This window comes from Patella vulgata, chromosome 4, assembly GCF_932274485.2.
Source record: "Patella vulgata chromosome 4, xgPatVulg1.2, whole genome shotgun sequence".
NCBI lineage: Eukaryota > Metazoa > Mollusca > Gastropoda > Patellidae > Patella > Patella vulgata.
Genome location: NC_065882.2, coordinates 83273063 through 83298645, shown reverse-complemented (window position 1 = coordinate 83298645; position 25583 = coordinate 83273063). Strand labels below are relative to the sequence as shown.

The 25583-nt window shown below is 37.1% G+C and overlaps 2 protein-coding genes across 3 annotated transcripts; both read left to right on the top strand.

Annotated features, from left to right (window-relative positions):
* The first annotated feature begins 1740 nt into the window (after positions 1-1740).
* LOC126818816 (dynactin subunit 3) lies at positions 1741-13023 on the top strand. 2 transcript variants are annotated; one of them, XM_050546412.2, is made up of 8 exons: positions 1741-1867; positions 4983-5003; positions 7263-7347; positions 8108-8194; positions 8764-8847; positions 9787-9845; positions 11216-11275; positions 12278-13023. In XM_050546412.2, exons 1-8 carry the CDS (start codon positions 1769-1771, stop codon positions 12356-12358), a joined length of 576 nt encoding a protein of 191 aa, XP_050402369.1. In that variant the 5' UTR covers positions 1741-1768; the 3' UTR covers positions 12359-13023. The 2 variants fall into 2 exon arrangements, with proteins under 2 accessions (XP_050402369.1, XP_050402370.1); XM_050546413.2 differs by lacking the exon at positions 4983-5003.
* A 2309-nt stretch (positions 13024-15332) lies between these two features.
* Positions 15333-25195, top strand: LOC126818125 (alpha-aminoadipic semialdehyde dehydrogenase). The gene is made up of 11 exons (XM_050545335.2): positions 15333-15559; positions 17486-17539; positions 18060-18125; positions 18774-18854; positions 19366-19489; positions 19871-20003; positions 20880-20924; positions 21643-21720; positions 23118-23175; positions 23768-23811; positions 25189-25195. The coding sequence occupies exons 1-11, from the start codon at positions 15365-15367 to the stop codon at positions 25193-25195; spliced, it is 885 nt and encodes a 294-aa protein (XP_050401292.1). The 5' UTR covers positions 15333-15364.
* Positions 25196-25583: the final 388 nt, after the last annotated feature.

The window sequence follows — 25583 nt, the reverse complement described above, 5'->3', positions numbered from 1 at the left end:
AAAAAAAAAATCACAATAGTACTGCCCTGAATTAGCAAGTAAAGGTATAGATCTACTCATCTAGAATGCGGTAAGAAAGATCGAAATGAATGAGTCATATATGTCTAATTGGGGATTTGAATGTCACCATGGCGGAAATATTTATATAATATATAAGAGGTAATTCTCTATGTATTATTAGGAATAGAGGAAATATTTATATTCGATCTTGTCAAGATCTTTAATTTGCACGCCCACGCGACAGATCGCCGTGTCGACCGTGGTGAGACTGGGTGATCAAAACTACACTTCGCTCCGCCAACCAAACTGCACAGCAGTAAATATTCGCTTGGCCGCTACTATCACTGGGAGATATAACTCTATACATAAGACGTAAGGCCCCCCCCCCCCCACGAAGCCTTACAAGACGAAATAACCATAAAATCAAAGTAAGATCAAATACTCTCTCTTCTCTAGCTTTCCTTTTCAGGTGCTGGATTCTTCCTTCAGAGAACCAACAATAAAAGGAATGAATAACAGAAATAAAGATGTAACAACGCCACCATACCGGACAACATACCCAAATGGAAGGAAGAATGGACCAGGACTCATACTCACCAACAAAGCCCCAAGGTAGAGTTGCACCGCCCTGCCATTCTACCGGACAGAACGACCAGACCAACCCAAACGACCCAAAATATATATATATGTACATATTATGTCTTTGTCTGTGAAAATATCCGTCTTTGTCCATGTCTGTTGCGTCAAATCGCATGCTTGTAAATGTCTACTAACACCTGTTTCGTCCTTTGCACATGTTATCCTACTGTTGTTTATTATCCTGTGTACATATATATGAAAACCTAACCATCCTAATATTTCTCACTAACCACATTGTAAATTAATGCACCTTGAACACATAACATGTAATTGTCTGCGATATCACCTCGGTGGAAGCGGACGTAAAACACAACTAACAAGTAGTAGTTTATCGACTTGCCAAATCGATTTGAATATAGTGGAGATGTCATGTGACAGTATAGTCGATTTTAAAGTTCTTTGGCGAGTTCGTTAAATGCTCCGATTAGCTGTAAACAATTGTTGTGGCTGGACACAGTTGAAAAAAACACGTACGTGATCACCCGATCAAATCGCCAAATCGCACCCTGAAGTGATTTGGCGATTTGATGTAATCGCTTCGGAAATCGGTAAATTCGTTGATTAGGGTAACCAATTTGAATTAGATGGACGTTAAAGATGAAAATTTGATTGAATGCAAATCACTTTGGGTAATCAGTGGTCGATAAAAACCACCTGTGGCTGTAGTGGCGTAAAACTGGCCTGGGAAGAATGGTGCCTTTTACTCATTTTATATATATACCCATTTACCCGAAATAGGAAATATCTTTTATCCAAATATACTTTAAACATTTTTATTTATTTTTCTAATACTTCAAAAAAATGCTCTAGGATTTTATTTGCAGAAGGAAAAGGGTTAATAACCCGCACCGATGTCATCCCTTACTGTGATATTAGCAGCCTAGCGAATATTTACAAACTATGTCATGACAGTCAGGACTACACGCACCTGTTTCATCGTGATGCACCGTATTAGTAATTTTTATAACCTTTAATTATTCGAATAAATTACTTGTTAACGCGGTGTAAATAAATTATGACCCCATAGTCATCTAAAAATATGTGTTCTTTAAATTTATGTAATTTGAAAAAAAATAATTATTTTCTGATTTCATTTGACAGTGTTGCATCACGTGAATCTTATCCCAAAATGGCAGACTCTGAACAGCTTGACGTTTTGGAAAAAAGAATTGAAGGCTTAGAACAAATTGTTTTCGGTTGTGCAGAAAAAGATGCACTGTATCCAAAGGTAAAATAAGCACTATAGATCTACACTAATGCGGGGATATAACTGCTGTGCAGTCAAGCCTAGAAAACACACAAGCCAGACCTTGTGCTAGTCATTCAATTGATTTTTTTGACAATTAAAACTGAAGTTTATGAGAAATAATTTATTATTATTACATGTAAACAATGGATGTTATTTTTATAAAATGATTGTTAATAATCAAATGATTGACCGTGATAATGGAACTTTGTGGATCATTGCAATGGATAGATGGTGACTAATCAATGACTAAATGAGTCAGTCCCATTTGGAATTTTGTTTCGAACTCGAAGATTGTCTTTTTGACCTCCACTAAATCCAATCACCACAGCCCTTCTTAACAGCATTCAAGAATTTTTTGGGTAATACCTCTCACCCGTTCCGAACCATATTTCTCTATGAAATATAACACAATATTCTATTAATCTACATGTAATTTGTTGCCTTTTTTCATGAGTACGGATGATAATCCCATGCAGCCCGCTGTCATTAAGTCTAACAAGCGAACAAATGAGATTTTACTATTCAGGATATTGTTATACTTGGTACTATTTAAACCATTCACTATTTAAATGTATGTGGATTCATACAAACTGAATGTCAAATATACATGTAAATAAATAGGCCTAGTCTGGTATTCAAATAGATTCAGCTCCAAATATTTATACATAAAGAAATGATCATGAAACTTACGCCAAGGGGGACATAACTTAGATTTATATTTAGGCAATGTAAAGCAATAAATAATGTATATTTTGGACAGAACCTTTGATATTTGAAGAGTGAACAAATTACTTTGATTTACTCAAAGTTTATATTTTAAATTAATGCAAATGTTATTGGTCATGAGGTAATTGTATTACGATACTTTCTGATTTCTGACTCTATCATTATTCTGCTGTTTGTTATTTACCTGTACTCTTAAGATTTCTTCCGCCCAACATGCATGTCTGTAGATTAAATTCCAGTCAACACGTCTCTTTCTGATTTGCATGGCAAGCAATCGAGGAGGAGGTCTATTTAAAGATTATAAATTTGTTAATGATAGTAATATAATGGTTTGAAAAGGTTTTAATGAAAAATACAGATTAACTAAGTACAGTACAGATAATAGTAAATGGCCCGTAAATACAAACATACTGTGAAGAATATACAAACATATAGTGAATATTATACAAAAAGGGTGTGAATATACGAACAGGCAATGAATAATAAGCAAACAGGTGGTGAATGATATACATATATACTGTGAATATTATACAAACAGGTAGTGGATATTATACATACATACATGTACATACAGTGCATTAAATATACAATGTACAGGCAGTAAATATTATAGAAACAGGTAGTGAATAATATACATGTACATAGAGTATTAAGACTGACCCACTATTCAGACCAATTTATGTCAGTCCCTGAAACTGATCATCATAGGAATTTATTTTTTCCTTTCGAGACTGAAACTATTAATGTTTCAAAATCATAACACATGACTTTCACTTTATGCTATTTTTTTTAATGGAACAAACTTCTTGATATTAATTGACACAATTTTTAACAAAGTAAAAAAATAAGAAATTTATTGCTATATAATAATTATAATAACAGACAGCTTTATTGTTGTTAATACAAAAGATATTATTGGTAAATGAACTGAACTAATGCTGGAAAGAAATAACTGTGATGTATAAAATCAGAGATCCAGAACAACATTTTGGACTAGAATAACCCTGCTGTATATCCTGAACAGGTGGGGTTGAGGGCCTAATGGTTAGCATGTGTGCGCTGTATCATAAAGTCTGTCATTGAGTCAACTGGCATGGTTTCGATTCCCCGGTTGTACGTGACAAGGAGTAAGGTCTCCTGTCCAACCTCGTGGGTTTTCACAGGGTCCTCCGGTTTCCTCCAACTGCTAAAGACCCCTACGCGCAAGCAAATTATGGAAATAAAGTTAAACCATATGTTAGTCCCAAAATGACCTAGTTTGTGTCGAGTGGACGTTAAACCCCATTTTTCTCTCTCATATCCTGAACAGTATTTTGGACTAGAAGTTACTGATTTATATTTTATATTTTGTCCTGTTAGAAATATTAAGCTGGAATGTCACCTTCATCTGATATAGATGCTATATATCGTATCCCTCAAAGGTACATGTAGGGTGGCGATTGGCTCCCCATGGTCCGTGTACATATTCATGATTACAGATTGATTGACAGTTGTGAGCTAGGGTTAGGGAGTGGTATGCTTCTTACATGTAATTTATGCCTAACTAATACATTAGTTTAGATCTCCTGATGGCAAATGATAAGCTCCACCCCTTTTCCGTATAAGGTCTGCGATATAGCATCGACTTTTCCTCTGATTGACAGCCGTGAGCTAGGGTTAGGGAGTGGTTTTCCTGTTACATGTAATTTAAGCCAAACTAATATATTAGATCTCTTGAGTGCCAATTATAAGCTCCACCCCCTTTTCCGAATAATGAGGGCTGCGATATAGCATCAATCTTTCTGATTGTAATTGAATGTCATTCGTATCTTTGTATTATTTTTGCATATTTGATACCATGTTGTTAATGAAATGTGTTTGTAATGGTTACTGTAAAACAAGAAATTTAATGTCGGTATGAAACAGCTCAAAATATTCTGTTTGTAGTTTTGACAAGATGTGTGTATTAATTGTTTAGTATCGTAACCACAGTCCTTGTTATTAGAGACTTAGCCTCGCTTCTCCATTTTTAAATTAAATCACTAAATGGCTGACCCGTTCTAATCTACCTAAAGTCGGAGATATCCGATGGCATCGAGAGTTGATTATTGTCTTGTCATATTAATAAATGTGTAATTAATGATTTATATAACATTTAAGGCCTAAAAAAAACCTGCAATAGGAAGATTTAGCTCTTGCATATTGCCTGTTTAATTCATTAGTGGCTGATATTTAGTCATGTACTATTAGAATTCCTATTTATAATATGCCTACATAAATTCCTTGTTTTACAGTACAACATGGTTTGTCATGAATTGATCGTTTGAATGCTCTTTTATTTTCTGCATGTTTTATCATTTAATTCATTTTACATATTATTTTTTAACAGGTGTCTGAGAGTGATATAAAGGTAATTTATTTCATGAAAGTTGTTTTTCTTTATAAAATTCACAAAAAGTGTAGGTATAACAGGCCAATTAATTAGTGATTCACCTGTAGTTAAGAATATGTTCATGTACGACGGGCCTAATAATTAGTGATTCACCTAAAGTCACAATTAGTCCTGGTAGTGATTCACCTATAGTCACAATAAGTTCAGGTATGCTAGGCCTAGTGATGTACCTGTAGCTACAATAAGTTCAGGTACAATAGGCCTAATGATTCACCTGTAGTCAAAATAAATTCAGGTACAATAGGCATAGTAATTAGTTCTTCACCTGTAGTTTAAGTATCTTAGATTCACGAAAATTATCACTTTATTTAAGTGATGAACATACGAAGCTGCATCAGCTGTAGTCTCATTTATTCCAGACCTTTTTTTATGTCTCCTAGCACACTGTGCCGCATATACCAGTCTACATTAGCCCAGTTGGAGCTGATGTAGGACATTAAACTCCATTTCATTTCATTCAATTTTTTGTCAAATATGTTTTCAAGCATGCTTGATCGTTTTATTGTTTTATCCAGTTGAAACTAAACATTGTCCGGTAAAGCAGTGAATATTTTTTAAAGCATGCATTTTCCGTTTTTAAAATGTAAATTTATTTATTAGTTGTCACATTCTATTTAAATTTATCTTCTTTTAAGACTGTTTCAATTGAAGTTTACTAATATTTTAATTTAAAATCATAAAGTAGAGGCATGAATGTCACAAATACACTGATATATAAACTAACTATGCCCTTGACCTTGCTGGCATGTAATCTTTAGAAACGCTAGTAGTGTTGATCAGTCAGTATCCATAGTGATGGGAACTTTATTCTTCAAATCTAAAACTTTAAATTGATTTTATTGTTATAACAACGAGACGATAAAACTATTATCTTGAATTCTTGAACAGCGGATGGTGTAAAAAGATAGAACAATATACCGTGTTGGCCTTAAACAGGCGGGGATCACGGTGGCTAAGTGGGTAAGATGCTGGCTCACTAGCCTGGAGGGCGGGTGTTCGATCCCTGCATTGGCCGAGAAAGTTCATCCCAATTTTCCAGCATGGTTCCCCCTTGTCAGTGATGCAGGACGGAGGGCCTGACAAGGACAGCTGTCTAGTCGTTCAGATGGGATGAAAAACTGAGGTCCCATGTACACATTGGCGTGCACATAAAAGATCCCTTGACAGTTGGATATAAGAGTAGGCCGTAGTGCCGCTGTACGGGCAAAATTTCCCTCATTGCACAACACTGTATGGCGTATGCCCGTCTTCATTAGCCCAGTTTGGAGAAAAACAGTAGGACGTTTCGACAGTTATATCAATCGGATTTCATTACATAACACGGCTGTCGTTTTTATCCCTTTACTTTTACTGGACTTTTAGTTAACACCTTGCAAGTTTTATCATTGTGCCGCGACCATACTGTATGGCGTAAATGGACCATGAAAACTCAACTTTTCTAATCACACCAAAATCTTGTCCACAGATCTATTCATGAACCTGCAACTACAGTCTCGTGCTACGTGCATAACACTAGACATGTCGATCGGCAGCTATTCTGAAATATAGATGAGATCTATTCATGAACCAACTACAGCCTCGTGCTGGGTGCATAACACTAGACTTTTCAATCGGCAGCTATACTGAATTATATATTAGATCCATCCATGAACCAACTTCAGGCTCCTCCATAACACAATACTGTTGATTAGCCGTCATTAGATCTGTTTATAAAACAGCAGCCTTGTCCATAACACAATACTGTTGATCAGCCATCATTCAGAAGCCAATGTGATTAAAACAAAGATCCTATTTCGTTTCATTTTTTATAGTTCAAAATTTTGTTTTACTTCTCTTCACAACACTAGGATCTGGAAGAGTTAGGAATTAGCCAATGAAACTGTCTGTTACGGTGAGTTCTTGCCATACTCTGCACAGAACTGTGGATAAACCCCTAGAAATGTCAACGCTGATTGATTAATCAATGTCTGGCGTCGTAGGGTCAAAAGCCGTGTGTATGACCCCTGACATGACCTCCCACTCCAACTGGTCAGATCTTCATGTAGTGTAGGCCATCGAAATGAAGATCTGTATTGTAATCAGATTGGTAAGAAGAAGCGTAGATAATCCAAACCATAAAATGATGTTAAAATCAATTGAAGTATTGATGATTTGAAGAATAAGTTTAGTTGTAGAAGCGTGGGATATCGATGATTTTATATTTATTTATGTTTTCAGTGTATTGAGAGTCTAGTTGAAATAAATAATAAATTATCAGCGGCCATTACGGGCAAAAAGAGAATACCTAAAACATTCAGTAAAGGTAAATAAACAGGTTATGTCACCTCTCTCTCACTCACTCGCTCTCTCAATAAATGTATAATTCCCACTGTTAAACACTCCGGGGAGCCACGGTGGCTAGGTGGTTAAGACGCTGGCTCGCTAGCCTGGAGGTCGGGTGTTCGATCCCTGCATTGGCCGAGAAAGTTCATCTGGATTTTCCGACGTGGTGCAGAACGGAGGGCATGACAAGGACAGCTGTCTGGTCCTTCGGATGATACGAAAAACCAAGGTCCTGTGTATACATTGGAATGCACGTAAAAGATCCCTTGGCAGTTGGAATTCAATATAAGAGTAGGCGATAGTGCCGCTGCCCAGGCAAAATTTCCCTCATAGCACACTGTATGGCGTATGCCCGTCTTCATTAGCCCAGTATAGGAGCAGAACAGTAGGACGTTAAACCCCATTTCATTTCATTTCATTTCTCTGTATTTGTCTCATGTACATCAAGATCAAAAGAGAGATTGAAATGGAGTTATACACTTGTGTGCAGTGGTCTTTGGCCGTATCTTTGCTGGCTAGAACAACAATATTTCAATTTTACTTGATCAGACCATCCAGTTACATGTACTTAGGGCCTAGCCATTGATGGAATGTACATGTTTAGCTCTTGCATAATGTATGTTTAAGTTTACTATGTTTTGTTGTCTGGCAACCTATCTTTAAGTATGATAAGATTGTTATGTTTTGTTGTCTGGCAACCTATCTTTATGTATGATAAGATTATTATATTTTGTTTATAGTTGGTGATTTAAAGATGTGTTTAGATCCAGCCTACTCGGACGAGATAACTCTATCGGAATCAGCGAAAACTGACACAGTTCTAGCAGGTAATGTGACCGGTATATTCGAACCTGGGATTTAAAAGCCAGGGAATAAAAAAAATGTCTGAGGAGTATTCGATTGTCCCTTAGGAATGTTTCAAATTGACAGAATTACTGGCTGAATCTGGAAAATTTTCTAACATTTTTCTGTTTACATTATAAATACTTTCTTGAGATCTTTAAACTTGTATCTTATATTAATTGTGTGTTATTATTGTTGTAGAAGAATCTGGAACATTTTGTAACACGCATGCTGAAAATGTGATTTTGATAGAAAATATCTTCCCACATACAAACTGTGATTTGATGATATACATGTATTTGCACTAAAAAGAAGTGCTCCTAACATCACTCAAGCAGGCAGGCTTTCTATACATTTTTGTTTTGTGGGTGCCCAATGGGTGTGGTTCAGGAATCCAGTATTTTTCTTGTAAGAATGTATCAAATATGTCATTCTTTTATTAGAAATAACAATATGTAAATACTTTCTCGGGATCTTTAAACTTGCCTTGAGTCATAGATCACATGTAAGGTAAGAAAATAACTGAGTTAATTGTGTGTGATTATTGTTGTAGAAGAAGAGTTTTTGAAACAACAAGCAGCTAGACTTGATACCATGCAACAACTAGAAGAAATGATACACAGTGAACATATTAAAGGTAACTTGTACATTATTAGTTATTCCTGCCGCAAACTTCAACAGACAAAACAATCTTTTCACTTTGCAGTGCCCATAAATTTTAACCCTTCGCACTGCAGAATGTTCTTGTTGTCGGGTTTTGCTCCTGTTTGCTCACTACACTTATTATTTTAGCGTTTTCCGAGATTCTATCCGGATTATTGTTAAAATTGTTTGACGTTCTAGCTCTTGACGTCAACTGGCAGACTATCGCCATTGAGGAGACGACCACTGTCAAGATTGGTCGCATTATTTCTGTTGTTACGTCTTTTTTGTATTCCTGATTGTTTTCAAATTTGAGTGAAGTCTGTGTCACTACAGGCCCGGGACTGTACAGCGCAGTGGATGCTTACGGCTGGCCCACGGATCCATTCATTTGATTTGATATTTGTTTATTTGGTGCAATGTCTATTTTCTGTATTGTCCGCAGGTCTATCTTGTAGATTTTTGTTTTATGTGTAGTGCGGTCCTCCTGCACTTACTATTAGAATACAGGACTGTACACTAGAATTTCCCATTATGATCTCATAGAACACAGAATTTAAATGCCCCGGAATAATAAATACAGGAATCTGATTGTTAAGATAGAAGAATACGGTGGTCACACGTATCTAGAATGCCCCAGGTTTAAATCCCCTTGTAAGCAGAGTATGCAGTGGTTTAAAAATCTTGTCAAGGGCAACACCTGCAGGTCTGAAAAGAAAATTAAATCTGTTTTCATAATATTTACCCCTTAAAAATTGTTATGACTCTCCTTTTAGGAAGCCTGAGGTCACTGTCAGCTGGAACAGAATAAGGTTTCACTACAGCAGGTTTTGGTATAAGAGTGACCTCCATTTTAAATAATGAAATCCATTCTGTATTACACTTGTATAATGGAGTAATGTAATTTAAAGAAAATATTTGTTTATAATTTCAGCTGTTCCTAAATTTTCCAGTAAACTTCATGAATTGAGTCAAATTCACATAAACCAACAGGTACTTAAATAAAACAATTTTTAGGGGCCAGTGTAACATCTTAATTTACAAAAATAAGCCAACTTCAACTTAATCTTTTGAAACATATTGAGGTTTCCCCATCCTCGGTATCTCCGGTGATATCCTTCCGTTTTACTTCGCAAACCCCTAGGTCTATTCACGGAATATTCACGAATTCAAATTATCTGCCCTTGACGATTTCATTGATCACATAGGTTGTTTCTACAAACCAATCAAAAACATACACTAGGGACGGGTATCATTCAGATTTGATGAAAAAAGGAAAGAAACTGAGCTTACAATCTAGAATCTAATACTCGTATCCAGTTAATAGATTGCCATCCAGAAAGTGTTAAATGCCGTCGTCAAGATTCATCAAAAAACATCCAGTTTGTGCTACGTGTAGTTTAAGAAACACTGTTTAGTTTTGACATCGGTTTTCTAGTTTATGAAACTAAATGGTCATAAACCAGACGACCAATATCAAAACTAAACTAAATGGTCATAAACTAGACAACCAATGTCAAAACTAAACGGTGTTTCTTAAACTACATGGTAGCAGAAACTAGGCATTTTTTTGATGAATCTTGATTTCACAAGTGCAGCATTACATTGACACTATCAAAACTTGATTTGTTTACTTTTAGGGTTGGGTGACCAAGTAGTCTTACATCTGCACCTCAAATAATAATATCTGTCATAGAGTCAAGTGTTGAGGGTTTTTTTTTTCCCAGGCTTTTGTCATGTGACAAAGAGTAGGGTCGCTTACCAAACCACATTGGTGTTTTTCCTGATCTTCTGGTTCCCTTTCAATGCTAAAGACCTCCACATTCAAGTGAATTATTGAATTTCATACCATATGTTAGTCCTACCCATAGACGTACGGGGAAATTTTTGACTGGGGGTGGTGGTTGGTGCCCCAAAAATGTAGTTAGGTTCTTAGTATGTTACATAATAATAATAATACCTCTTTTGCGATGAATAAGTTCTTAATTTCTAAATCATCAATAAAAGAGAACTAAATTTTATTTACTTGTAATATACACAACTAAAAACAGTTGTTTATGTAACTGTAATTAGTGGCTTACTGTACTCCAAACAATAGAGGGTACGAGTCTTAAGATTTCTATTTAATTGCCTAACTATAGACACTCTGAATTTAAATTCGCTGTTGGACACATTCAAGAACACAATATTCTTTTATACAACTTTTACAAAGTACAATTGTGTGCCCAAATTTTCCCAGCATTTGGAGCCCAAAATGGGGGGGCGGCCGCCCCCCAGCCCCCCCAGCTCGTACGCCTATGGTCCCACCATGACCTAGTTTATGAGCGAGTGGACTTTAAATCTCTATGTTTTGTATTTTTTAGGATCAAGCTGCATTAGTAACAGAAGATGTACAGAAATTATTAGATTCCTACAATACCATTGTATCCTTCATATAAACAACACAAAAACTTTGACATCAATAACAATCCAGTTTTTATCCACCCAACAACCATTCTTGAAATTGGGTGGAGAATTTTATTTGTCTTGCCAAACATGACTGGTTTGATTGGAGAAATTTTATCCTGCTGACAAGCATGGCATAAAGAGTAGTGATCCACCCAAACAAAATGACTCAAACTGGGTAAAGAGAGTTGTCCACCTGATAAACTTGACTCAAACTGGGTAAATTGTTTTATCCACCTAACATGAATCAAACTGGGTAAAGTGTGTTATCCAATGGCTCAGTGTTTAAGGTGCTGTTTCAATAACCAGGTCTCAAGGTGGATCAAGGTTTTTGTGGAATTTTACATGGGTGCAGGACAGAGAGCCTTACAAGAACAGTGTCTATATGTTCGAATGGGACAAACAATTGAAGCCCTGTATGCACTTTGGTACATGCTCATAAAAAATCCCTTGACATTTGGAATTAGTATAAGCCAAAGCGCCGCTGTCCAATTTTACCTCATAGCACACTGTGTTGTTGAGAAAAGTAGGCAATTAAACCCCCATATCATTTCCAATCATAATGACAAGTCTCCCCCTCCACCAACGTATAGTGTTTTATCCACCCACTAACAACAACCCTGGCTTATTAACACCTGAACATTATATCGGTGGTTTGGATGGCCAAATGGTTAGTGCATGCGCGCTGTTTCATAAAGCCTGTCATTGAGTCAACTGGCATAGTTTCGAATCCCTGGTTGTACGTGACAAGGAGTAGGGTCCAACCGCATGGGTTTTCTCTGGGTCCTCCGGTTTCCTCCCACTGCTAAAGACCCCTACGCGCAAGCAAATTATTGAAATAAAATTAAACCATATGTTAGTCCCGAAATGACCTAGTCTGTGTTGAGTGGATGTTAAACCCCATTTCTCTCTCTCTCTCTGAACCTTATATCAGTACATAAACTTGTAAGTTTGCTCTAATTTCCTTAACCCAGATGTAGGTAACTCTACTGTCAAAACAGTTTGTCAAATGGGATGAGACAGTCACAAATCTAGAAATAGCTTCACAGGGGAAGAAATAAACAAACAGAACAATTATACCAGTCATTCTCGTGGGTTTCTTGGTTCTTTAGACTGTATCCTAGTTATGTTGGAGCATTTTTATTTTACGAACAATTATATCTTTAGAATATAGCCAAGTGAGAATGGAGATATTCAGACTTGTGTATATTTGTGTATCTAGTAAAACAATATTCTGAATGGGATACAACTTAGTCCTGAAAAGTAGAAGATGATTGAAATGGTCATTTAATTGGTGGGGATGAGATTTTACAGCCAATTCCCCCTTATCAAGGGTTTGTGGTAGTGATGGTCGTCTGAAAATTTCAAAAGTCCTGCAGACACTTTTGGATTTCTGTTAATAAAATCTACTAGTATGCCTTGCTTTTTGAACTAGGCCTATAAAATATCAGGACAGGCCTTGAAAGACCCTTGATTGAGTTTAAATTTCTGTATGGATCTTTTAGTGAAAAGCGATGTGACTGAACGATTGTTAACAGGCCCACATACTTTGTTCAACATATTTTACCTTCTTGCTTAAAATAGCAACAAATTCTACGCTGTGTATTTTTTGTGCCTGATTTTGTGTTGATGTATATTACGTTTATTTATTATGTATATATATATATTATTGTTTACAATCCAGTGCTGTAAAAGACATGAAATAAAAAAACTATATGTAAATCTTCACATGTTTTATTTCTTCATTTATTTAAAAGTTGGAAATGCTTACCATCTCTATTACTAAATTCAACTGGCATGGTTTCGATTCCCTGGTTGTATGTGACAAGGAGTAGAGTCGTCTGTCCAACCACGTGGGTTTTCTCCGGGTCCTTAGGTTTCCTCCCACTGCTATAGACCCATACGCGCAAGCGAATTATTGAAATAAAATTAAACCATATGTTAGTCCCGAAATGACCTAGTTTGTGTCGAGTGGACGTTAAACCCCATTTCTCCCTCTCTCTCTATTACTAATTTATACAAACAAGACGCATTTTGATTTCTTAAAATCCTGATGCACCATTCGTATTTGTCGATAAAATATGAAATTTCTCATGTCTAATATGTATTCAGATTGATTATGTAAGAAAGAAAAAATCAAAATACCAATATCCCCCTTGTCGGTGATGCAGGACGTAGGGCCTGACAAGGACAGCTGTCTAGTCGTGTGCACTTAAAAGATCCCTTGACAATTGGAATTCGATATAAGAGTAGGCCGTAGTGTCGCTGTCCGGGCAAAATTTCCCTCATAGCACACTGTATGGCGTATGCCTGTCTTCATTAGCCCAGTTTGGAGCAGAACAGTGGGACGTTAAACTCCATTTCATTTCATTTATATCTAATACTGAACAGAATTGAACCATTAGAGATTCATCTTTCACAATATTGTAGTTTGCATCAAGATTTAAATAAAGAAAATGTTGATTTGGGGCTATGAGCAGGAGGGGGATTAATGGAGAAATTTGGAATGCAAGTTAACGTTCTGCTGGGTAGGGCTTTTTGTCAATTTATTCGGTGAAATAGCTAATCGCTTGGGCCCCCAATGTCATAGATTCACTAAAACATGACACCTTATTGCTGGAGCCTCGATTTAATGTCATAGATTCATTATGTGTAGTTTAATGGTCGAGTAATATATAGATTTTGTACGAGGGCTATCTATCTATATATATATTTGTGACTGTCGTTTGTCTGTCTGTCTGTTCGGGGTTGGCGACTACACTAGGTCTGCCCCAAGTCTGAAATTTGGGGTATAGGGGTAGCTCGGACCAGGGAGTAACATAGGTCAGGTGGCGTTAGTCTACCACTTCCGGTTTCGGAGTTATGACCCCCGAGTCGGAGTTATGACCCCCGAGCGAAGTCGGTCTGTTCGGGGTTGTTGGCTACACTACGTCTGCCCCGAGTCTGAAATTTGGGGTATAGGGGTAGCTCGGACCGGGGAGTAACATAGGACAGGTGGCGTTAGTCTACCACTTCCGGTTTCGGAGTTATGACCCTCGAACGAAGCCGGTCTATTCGGGGTTGGCGGCTACACTAGGTCTGCCCTGAGTCTGAAATTTGGGGTATAGGGGTAGCTCGGACCAGGGAGTAACATAGGCCAGGTGGCGTTAGTCTACCACTTACGGTTTCGGAGTTATGATCCCCGAGCGAAGCCGGATATCCTGCTAGTATCTATATATTACGCAATGTCTTGCACGAGACAATTAAACAACTTAAAATACAGACACTATCCAGCATGTTCATTTTAATGAAATACGTCATGCGGGTCCAATATTTCAACTAGTATAAATAATGTACGCTTGGCACATTGCCCTACCATTTATATTTGAAATAATGGTACGCCAAAAGCAGAGGATGACGTTACATCTGTACTTTAAACATGAATATGATACACATAATTGCTGTATTCCAATCTAGCCATTTGTATCTGTCGCCAGTCCAACCATGGGTTTTTTCTGGGTCTTCCAGTTTCCTCCCAAGTTGCTCTAACACCAAAAGTTATCTGCCGATCTGTATGAAATTTATATGCATTACATGTATTTAAATTAGTAAAACGAAAAATCCTGTCCAATTTCAAAATTTTCTGTAAATTACTTCCAGAGTTAATTTTAAGGCCCTTGTTTCAGTTTGTAGAACCCTTATCGGACGATTTAACTGCTGTGGGCGTATATTTCATTGCCTGGCAACCTATTTTTTTGTGTAAAAATAACATTCTAAAAATTGGAACTATGGAGATTTTGTTGGAAAACATTTGCTTCTGTCAGAACGATTATGACGCACAGTGACTTTAAAGGGTCATGGTAATCGGGGAAAGATTTTGGACAAGTTCATTTTTCCCAAGGGGGGTTAAAGAGGTACATATCATGTAAGCTGTTGCGGTTGGTTGAGACATTCCCGTGGAAGAAATAAATTCATACCACTGTTGTGAAAACAAGGCAGAGCTTTTAAATAAATGTTAGAATAGAAATGCCATCGTAACTTTGCGGCAATCTTATCGAGCATCACACCCGCAATTAGGAACGTTCCCAATGGCGACCATTGTAAGAGTTGCAAACTGTCTTCGCTTCAGTAGTATTAGAATTTCTTCAATTTTACAAACAAGAAATTATTCCGCGATGTCAGGCTTTCTCATTGATGATCCAAAATACTCGTTCTTAAAAGATCTGGGGCTGTCGACAACTAATCCAGGAGTTTACACCGGAACTTGGTTCGGAAATGGCGAGGTTAGCATTTGTCAATTTTTAATCGAACAACTCGGGCATTTCTAAGTCCCAAAGGCTGAAATGTTTGTTAATCGTTGTCATGCGTCATGTACTTGAAGGTGAAAGGTCAATTGTGTAAAATTGATAAGAAATGTTATTGTCAGCGATTGTTATCAGTTTTACCAGGTCATGAATGGAAAATTGACCACATTTTCCTTTCAGCAAGAGGTCAAGGACTTGTGGAGGTGTGACTTATTGTAAGGTCTGTGATTGGTTGAAATGTTTTATTGACATGTTATTTCAACACGTGGTGGCAGTGTTATTGTTTTAATAATATTATGTAAACAATGATTATATTAATTATTGATAGTTTAAATTATGTAATAATTATTGTACAGTCTCTAATCATAAATTGATTTTCCGACGTGGTTTTCCCCTTGTCAGCGGCACAGGATGCAGGGGCCTGACAAGGATAGCTGTCTAGTCATTTGGACGGGATGAAAAACAGAGGTCCTATATGTATACATTGACATGCTCATAAAAGATCCCTTGGCGGTTGGAATTCAATATAAGAGTAGGCCATAGTGCTGCTGCCTGGTCAAAATTTTCCTTATAGCACACTGTATGGCGTAGGCCTGTCTTCATTAGCCCAGTCAGAGCAGAACAGTAGGACCTTTTAAACACCATTTCATTTTATTTCTAATCATAAATTGACATAACTCACTTGTCTCCCCTTGTGTCACCAGTGCTGGACAGGGCCTGGCAAAGGAAAAATGTCTAGTGATTTGGATGGGACAATATACCAAGATCCTGTGACATGCACCTTAAAGATGCCCTGACAGTTGAAAATCAAAAAAGTAGAGACGACCATTAATAGTGATGCTGTCTGAGTAATATTTCCCTCATATCACACTGAATGGCAATTCATACTGTCTTCATTATCGTAGGTTGCGGTGGTCACAAATTTTGGAAAATGTTTCTTTTACAATCCGGAAAGTAATATACTTAACAAACATTAATATTTAGGGGTCAGCCCAATTTAAAAGAATTAAAAAAATATGTGATGATATATTTATCATTGATAGCTTTACAGTTGTTGATTAGTTTAAAGGACCTAAGTCCGTAACTCAAAATCCTCCAAAATCTTCGACATCGAAAACACGAATTATTGGTCAACTTAAATCAACATTGATGATGTAAACTTACCGGGAAAAGATGAGCTTCTGATATCCGATATTTAAGATAAAATAATTTTTTTAACATTGGTACACGAATCGTGTACCATAATGCGCTTCAGCCCCAGTTGTATTGAGAGACTCGAGGGACGAGGCTAGACACATTGCACCAAATCAAATGGAGTTATGTAGACTAGAATAACTAGACGCTAGAAATTTGCACTCGATGAGCTTGCTGACTTATTTCGCCGAACATAACTGATTTTAAATTGGAGTAAAAACGGAAACCATTAAATGTAAATCAGTTTATATACATTCATATTACAGTATTATATGCGTTGCGACCCACTTTTGTGAATTTCTAGGTCCCAAATGTTAGCGATTTCGCTCCTTTAAGTATGACGTGTTCGATCTGTGTTCGATCTACATTCGTATAAATTAAAGTACAGTATGAACGGCTATCATATGTCTATGTTAAGTATAATATTATTTTCCTTAATATTGTTTATCTGTATTTGGTGGAAATTGTTGTTTTGCAGGTAATTTAAGATCATATATTTATTATATTGAGTACCGGTAACCTGAAATAAAGAAGCTTGCCTGTCTTTGGCGTGTTCTTCATAACGACCCTGTGACATGTATTTATTGGTTAATAAAGAACCTTGCCTGCCTTTGGCATGTTCTTCATAACGACCCTGTGACATGTATTTATTGGTTAATAAAGTCAAACATTAATCCCTCCGTTTCATGTATTATTATGTTTTATTTACAGGAAATTACATCATATTCACCAGCCAATAATCAACCAATAGCTAAAGTTACACAGGTTGGTAAATATAGTATACTATTAATATATTACCTTCTATTACCGTATGTTAATGTCTCACTCTTGAAAATCAAAATGGGACTGGGAGCGAATGGCTTAATATCTGCACGTTGGATCATAAGGTCCGTCAAGTGGCAGGATTTCGATTCCCCACAAGGAGTAAGGTCCCCTGTCCAACCTTGTGAGTTTTCTCCGGGTCCTCATTTTTTTTTTCCCCCAAAGCTAAAAAACCCTACGTGCAAGCAAATTATTGAAATAAAATTAAGTCATATGTTAGTCCCGAAATGACCTAGTTTGTGTCTAGTGGACATTAAAACCCGCCTCTCTCTCTCTCTCTCTCTCTCTCTCTCTCTCTCTCTCAGTGACCTTCCCAAGCCGATTTGTCTCAGACTTGGGTACAGTTATAATTGAACAGACATGTAATAATGTATTCAAATAACATGGAATTGATCAGAATTTATAACACTAAGATAAATATTGACCTACATCACATCACTTAAAAGTTGTTTTTTTATTCCAGGGGAATGTCAGTGATTATGAAAAAGCCATCAAATCAGCAGAAGAAGCCTGGAATATTTGGGTTGATGTAAGTTGAAATATTTTACACCATAAAAAATATATTATTTGAAAACTGTATCTAATTAACACAAGACTCTAATCAACATTTGAGGACCTTTTAATACCATGTAAACTACAATACTGTGAAAGTTGAATTTCTAAATGGAATACCCTTCCCAAAAATGGTTCAATTCTGTTCAGTATTTACAAAGATAAAAATGATGAATTAAAACTTGTTAACATTCAGCCTCCTCTGCAGATGGGGTGGGGGGGGGGGGTGGATGGCTGAATGGTTAGCACGCGCATGCTGTATCATACGGTCTGTCATTGAGTCAACTGGCGGGGTTTCGATTCCCTGGTTGTACGTGACAAGGAGTAGGGTGACCTGTCCAGCCTTGTGGTTTTTCTCTGGGTCCTCTGGTTTCCTCCCACTGCTAAATAATCCTACGTGCAAGCGAATTATTGAAATAAAATTGAACCATATGTTAATCCCGAAATGACCTGGTTTGTGTCGAGTGGATGTTAAACCCCATTTCTCTCTCTTGCTTTTTGATCTGCTTGAATCGAAGCCATGAGATCATTTTGAGTAACCAATTTGAGTAGATTTTATTGTGGATTAACGATGAATTTAACAATTTGATTTAACCAATTGATGTATTGTTTTTGTTTTGTTCAGATTCCTGGCCCGAAAAGAGGTGAAATAGTTCGACAGATGGGAGAAGCCTTGCGTCATCACCTTAAACCACTGGGAAAATTGGTAAATACACATAATTTGGAGAATTACTCTTTCATTTTTCCTCTTTGAAGAATATATTTTGTAATTGTTAGAGCATCGATGTGTGAGACTCTTTGAATCAAATTCCATTAACCAAGAGGTTTCTAGCCCTGCACAGCAATGTGTACACAGGACCTGTTTTGTCCATCCCATTCAAATGACCTTTTTCCATTCCAGTAACCAGAGTGATGTATATTATGTTTAGGTTATGTTAGAGGTATTACCATGGTAACAGTAACCACAGTGATATATTATGTTTAGGTTGTGTTAGAGATATTGCCATGGTAACAGTAACCAAAGTGTGATATATTATGTTTAGGTTGCATTAGAGATATTACCATGATAACAGTAACCACAGTGATATTTTATGTTAAGGTTGTGTTAGAGATATTGCCATGGTAACAGTAACCACAGTAATATATTATTTTTAGGTTGCATTATAGATATTACCATGGTAATAGTAACCACAGTGATATATTATGTTTATGTTTAGGTTGCGTTAGAGATGGGTAAGATATTACCAGAGGGTATAGGAGAAGTACAAGAATATGTAGATATAGCAGACTATGCCGTGGGATTGTCCAGAATGTTTGCTGGTTCGATATTTCCTTCAGAAAGTAAGTTCTTATCAAATCATCATACTCTCGGACCACTCGTTGCCGTTAGTTTTTGTAATAATTATACTTCACTATGATTAATCTGACCATACTGAGTGCTGTATTCTAAATTTATCTGGAGGTTTGAGTGGCCGAATGGTTAATGATTTGTCATTGAGTCCAGTGGTGTGGTTTCGATTCCCCGCTTGTACGTGACAAGGAGTAAGGTCACCGTTCGAACCTCATGGTTTTTTTCGGGCTCCTCCGCTTTCCTCCGACTAATAAAGACCCCTATGTTAAGTGCATTATTGAAATGAAATTGAACTATGTGTTAGTTTGTGTCAAGTGGACATTAAACCCTATCTCTCTCTATTTACATGAATTGATAACTCTATATTTTAGGACCCGGTCATGCGTTAATGGAACAATGGAACCCACTAGGTGTTGTAGGATGTATTACAGCTTTTAACTTTCCTGTTGCTCCGTACGGATGGAATTCAGCCATCGCTCTTGTCTGTGGTAATGTTATGTTATGGTGAGTTACCTTTCTTAGCCATGTCAACTTCTCATCAAGCAGTGTAGCAGACCAGTGTATCTGACCATTATAGTCCAGTGGTTGAAGGGGGGAGGGGAGAATCGCCACCCGAGCTGTGAATTTATGAGACCCAAGTTTTTCTAGACCAGTTTTTTGCGTAGATTCCAAATCTGGGTGGTGATCAGGCGTTTGAGGGGGCGTTTCGAGATATGCGGGGTCCAATGTCTACAATATTACCCCACTCCCCCTCCACACACCTGCAACCACCCAACCCACCTCGCCACAAATCAAAACAGTCCTAGAAACTTATCAATATATAACATGAACATTGCACCCCTTCCCCCCCCACCCATATCTTGAAAATGCCCCCACAAACGCCTAATCACCACACAGATATAGAATCTATGCAATAAATTGGTCTAGAAAAACTTGGTCTCATAAATTCACAACCACCAGACCATTAACACCTTGAGCACTTGTACTGTATGAAACTGCCCAATACTACTGCATGAACTGCCCTATTTCAAGTGAATATCTGTTGACTATTAGATGAATGTATCCTAGTTCTGTGAAACAGATGGGTTGAGACAGGCTACAGAGCAGGAGTTTCTGGCAATTTTAAAAAATAGCTTTAAATTCAGTTTAAAAAAACATCAGTTTTCTCTGCTTTTTTAAGGGAACCTTGGTCATCAATATTAACAAGTATCATTTGCTAAAGGTTTAAGAAGATAAATCTATTTTTATTTTAGTGAAAATGTGTAATATTATAATCGTAAAAATCGGTAACCTGAAATTTTTCTTCAATATTTTTATGAAGTCCATTAAATTCTTCTCCTTATTATTCTAAGTTTTAATTTTTGATTTTATTTTTGATAGGAAAGGAGCACCATCTACTCCATTGACCAGTGTAGCTGTTACAAGGTAGGATAACTCCTTTAGTTTATAAATTGACTTGATGGCTAAATCTAATAATAAATATTTCATTTAATGGTTAATGAGCCATACTCACTGAGTAACGTGGCCAATTTAAAGACGTCAAAAAACAACGAAAATGGATCTGAAATTCATAGATTTATTTCATGCTGGTGGTCTCATGTTTTATGTTATGTTTAGTATTGTTGATCATCGTAGTCCATGGGGAGGATGGTGTCATGTTGGGCGGTGGTTGGGGAGGATGATGTCATGTTCAGTGGGGAAGATGGTGTCATGTTGGTTGGGATAGATGTCGTCATGTTGGGTGGGGTAGATGACATGTTCATGAGAAAGATGGAATCATGTTGGCTGGGGTAAATGGCATCATGTTGAGTGGGGTAGATGGCATCATGTTTGCTGGGATAGATTGTGTCATGTTGGGTGGGATGCATGTTCAGTGGGGAAGATGGCATCATGTTGGTTGGGGGATGAATGTAGATGGAGTCATGTTGGATGGGAATCGGAATTTAAATCTCCACATAGGCACTGTCTAAAGCAAGGCGTACATCGACAAAGTGACTGGAAGTAACGCAACTGATCGGTTGCAGTCAATGAACCTTAGGCTTTGCTTTGCTCGTCAGTATTTCCCAACTCCACAAGCTTATAAATAGACCAACTCACATTTTGACAGCAGAAATATAAATGATTTATGCGATGTGTGTTTCAGAATATTAGCGTCTGTATTAGAAAAGAATAATTTACCAGGAAGTGTTTGTGCTATGGTATGTGGAGGAGTGGATGTGGGGTAAGATATATTTCTAGTACAGATTTAACTCTTTATCACTAATTGATACATGTTAATATTGACTACCCCTGTTCCTTAAAGAACGGGGGTCACGGTGGGTAAGATGTTGGCTCGCTAGCCTGGAGGTCGGGTGTTCGATCCCTGCATTGGCCAAGAAAGTTCATCCAGATTTTCCGGCATGGTTCCCCCTTGTCAGTGATTCAGGACGGAGGGCCTGACAAGGACAGCTGTCTAGTCATTCGGATGGGACGAAAAACCGAGGTCCCATGTACTCATTGTCGTGCACGTAAAAGATCCCTTGGCAGGTAAAATTCGATATAAGAGTAGGCCGTAGTGCCACTGTCCGGGTAAAATTTACCTTATAGCACACTGTATGGTGTATGCCCATCTTCATTAGCCCAGTTTGGAGCAGAACAGTAGGGCGTTTAACCCCATTTCATTTCATTTCCTTGAAGAAATTTTCAGTCAAATATATCCACTCTGAACCGAGAATTTAGCATTTGAATTTTAGGCCTAGCCTCGATCATCATTATTAAAGTCAGTATGATAAAAAAACATAGTCTTGATTATCCATTTTTTGATTTAATCATCAATGAGTGTTGAGCAGTAGGTCGGATTCCAGGCTAACGATGACATCTAGAGTTGATTATGGTCTGGATAAGTTAATTAATGTCTAATTAATGATTTAGATAACATTTCAGGCCTAAAGAAAGACCTGAAATAGGCAGATTTAGCTCTTGTATAATGTATGTTTAATACTGTTACATTACCAAAACCGCTGTTCCTTAGACCAACTCAAACTGCTCAAGATATGTGAATAGTTTTAAGCGTTATAGAATCATTTTGCATGCACTGCAACTGTGCATATGACCAGGTGGTTTAAGTTAGAGTGATTTGAGGCATGTCTAAGGAGCCCTATTTAGGGCAGTTTGAAGTGTTGCGGTTTAAGTGCGTAATTAGTAAAGGAGATGGTCTTTCTGTTTCTTTATTCTAACATGAGCTAGGCAGGTGATATTATCATTTGTTTTGGATTTGTGATCCTTACATCTTGTGATTTTAGCATCATTCCAAACTCAATTTGTAAAACACTCTTATTATTAACTAAAAAACAACAAAAACCTTTCACAATCTCAATCTAATTAAAATATAGATCTATATTTCGTTTTTTATACTTTCGATGGCCTACACTACACCGTAACAGACCGTTTCATTGGCTAATCCCCCACATCATCCTGAACACGTCAATGATAACAACTCCTCCAGATCCTAGTGTAGTTAAGACTAGTAAAACAAAATTTTGAACTATAAAAAAAGAAACGAAATAATATCTGTCACAATCTTGTTATTTTCCCAATAACAAACATGGGGATATTTACATTTATTTTTTTTGATTGTAGGTCAGCCATGGCTAAAGATGAACGAGTGAAATTATTATCTTTTACTGGAAGTTGTCAGGTAAAATTATTTCTCGTCTTCTTCCTTCAACTCCTGTTGAATTTAGGTCATTTTGGGACTAACATATTTATTTTAATAATTTGCTTGCACGGTGGGGTCTTTAGCAGTTAAAGGTAACAAGAGGACCCTATGGGAAACCCACATGGTTAAGAAAGTGACCCATATCGGGGAGTTGGGTGGTGGTGGGGGGGTCGAATGGCTTAACGTCCACTCAACACAAACCAGGTCATTTCGAGACTAACATATGGTTCAGTTTTATTTCATGATTCGCTAGCGCATAGGGGTCTTCAGCAGTGGGAGAAAACCCACAAGGTTGGACAGACGACCCTACTCCTTGTCACGTACAACCGGGGAATAGAAACCACATCAGTTGACTCAATGACAGACCTTATGATACAACGCACACGCGCTAACCATTCGGCCGTCAAACCCCCCACAGACTTTATGATCTAAAGCGTACATGTTATACCATGTGACCACCCAGTCTCGCTATCTTTCATTGAATCAAGTACTTTACTTTTCCAAACTGCAGATCTGATATAAGTTTCATAGGGATATATACAAATAAAGTTTATAATTTCTATTCATACAGGCTGGCCATGCTGTTTCTAAACTAGTCAATGAAAGATATGGTAGGTACTATTTATTTTCTGATTGGTTTTTGACCTTAAATGATATGTACTCTGTTAGGTTTGAGGGCAAAATCCAGAAAGTTCTTTTAGGTTTGACGGCAAAATCTCCCCAAGTTCTTTTTTGGTTTGAGTGCAAATCCCAAAATTTCTTTTTGGTCTGTCTGAAAAATGCCAAGAGTTCTTTCTTTCCTTGATTTAATAGAAATATTCTGAGAGGTCTTTTGACCATAGGACATTCTATAGGTACTATTCCTTTAGTCTGTGAGCCGTGAGGTCTTCTGCGTGTGTGTTTTTATCACCAACATATACCGATCAGATTTGTAACATTTTTCACGTCCATCCAGCCATGTTACATAAAGTTATTTAATGTGTATAAATTATTTAGATGAGTTAATGTAACAATCTCGAATATACAATGGTTTTGTTTTTATTTGTAGGAAAATATTTATTAGAATTAGGAGGAAATAACGCCATAGTAGGTAAGATTCACTTATATTTATCTCTCTATACAAGGCCTTCTCTATTAGCGGATGGCCGAATGGTTAGCACATGCATGCTGTATCATAAGGTCTGTCATTGAGTCAACTGGTGTGGTTTTGATTCCCCGGTTGTACGTGACAAGGAGTAGGGTCGCCTGTCCAACCCTGTGAGTTTTTTTCAGGGTCCTCCGGTTTCCTCCCACTGCTAAAGATCACTACGCGCAAGCAAATTATTGAAATAAAATTGAACCATATGTTAGTCCCGAAATGACCTAGTTTGTGTCAACATTAAACCTCTCTCTCTCTCTCTCTCTCTCTCTCTGTATCTCTCTCTTAAATGGTGCCGAGGGGGATTTATAACAGCATACTTTATTTCTTGTATAATAATCTGACTGAAGGAAATTTTGCCCTGGACAATGGCGCTACAGCTTCCTCTTACTTTAAATTTCGACCTTCAAGGGCTCTTTTACAGGCACTACTAATATGCACAAGGGACCTTGATTTTTAGGGGGTTGGGTGGCTGAATGGTTTCAGGTGTGCGTGTTAATTCTGTCGTTGATTCAAGTGGTGTGATTTCAACTTCCCGCTTGTAACTGACAAGGAGTAAAATTGCTGTCCAACTTCGTGGTTTTTCTAAATGTATGCAGGTTTCCTCGCACTGCTAAAGACCCCTACGCCCAAGTGAATTATTGGAAAAAATTGAACTGTATGTTAGTCCCGAAATGACTTGGTAGAAATTTACATTATATGTAGAAATTTACATTAAATGTAGAAATTTACATTAAATGTAGAAATTTACATTACATGTAGAAATTTACATTACATTAAATATAAAAATGAAAGTTTTTATGTCGTATCATTAGATTTATTATTTATGGTTGATATTGTTTGTATATTTACAGTAAATGAAGATGCTGATGTAGACATGGTCGTCAGGTCAGCTGTTTTTGCCTGCGCTGGTACGGCAGGTCAACGATGTACAACAACTAGACGATTGGTTTGTTCTTCAAATATTCTTTCTTATTTACTTTATCTATCATGTCTTGTTTTTATGTCTTATTATTTTTAATTTAATTTGGTCTCACTTAACATGGTCTCACTTAACATGGTCTCACTATAATGTGGTAATATATAAGGGTCTCACTATATCATGGTAATATATCATGGCTGCACTGTAACATGGTAATAGGGAGTGACTATAACGTGGTAGTATATAAGGTTCTCACTATACTATGGTAATATATAAGGGTCTCACTATAACATGGTAATATATAAGGGCCCCACTATAACATGATCT

Bases quoted from the DNA above. Each gene is read 5' to 3' on its own strand.
- LOC126818816 (XM_050546412.2), top strand. From the start codon at position 1,769: ATGGCAGACTCTGAACAGCTTGACGTTTTGGAAAAAAGAATTGAAGGC. The intron at 8,195-8,763 runs GTAATGTGACCG...TTATTGTTGTAG, and splicing joins AACTGACACAGTTCTAGCAG to AAGAAGAGTTTTTGAAACAA. The intron at 11,276-12,277 runs GTATCCTTCATA...ACCCAGATGTAG, and splicing joins TAGATTCCTACAATACCATT to GTAACTCTACTGTCAAAACA.
- LOC126818125 (XM_050545335.2), top strand. From the start codon at position 15,365: ATGGCGACCATTGTAAGAGTTGCAAACTGTCTTCGCTTCAGTAGTATT. The intron at 15,560-17,485 runs GTTAGCATTTGT...TTTTATTTACAG, and splicing joins CTTGGTTCGGAAATGGCGAG to GAAATTACATCATATTCACC. The intron at 19,490-19,870 runs GTAAGTTCTTAT...TCTATATTTTAG, and splicing joins TTCGATATTTCCTTCAGAAA to GACCCGGTCATGCGTTAATG.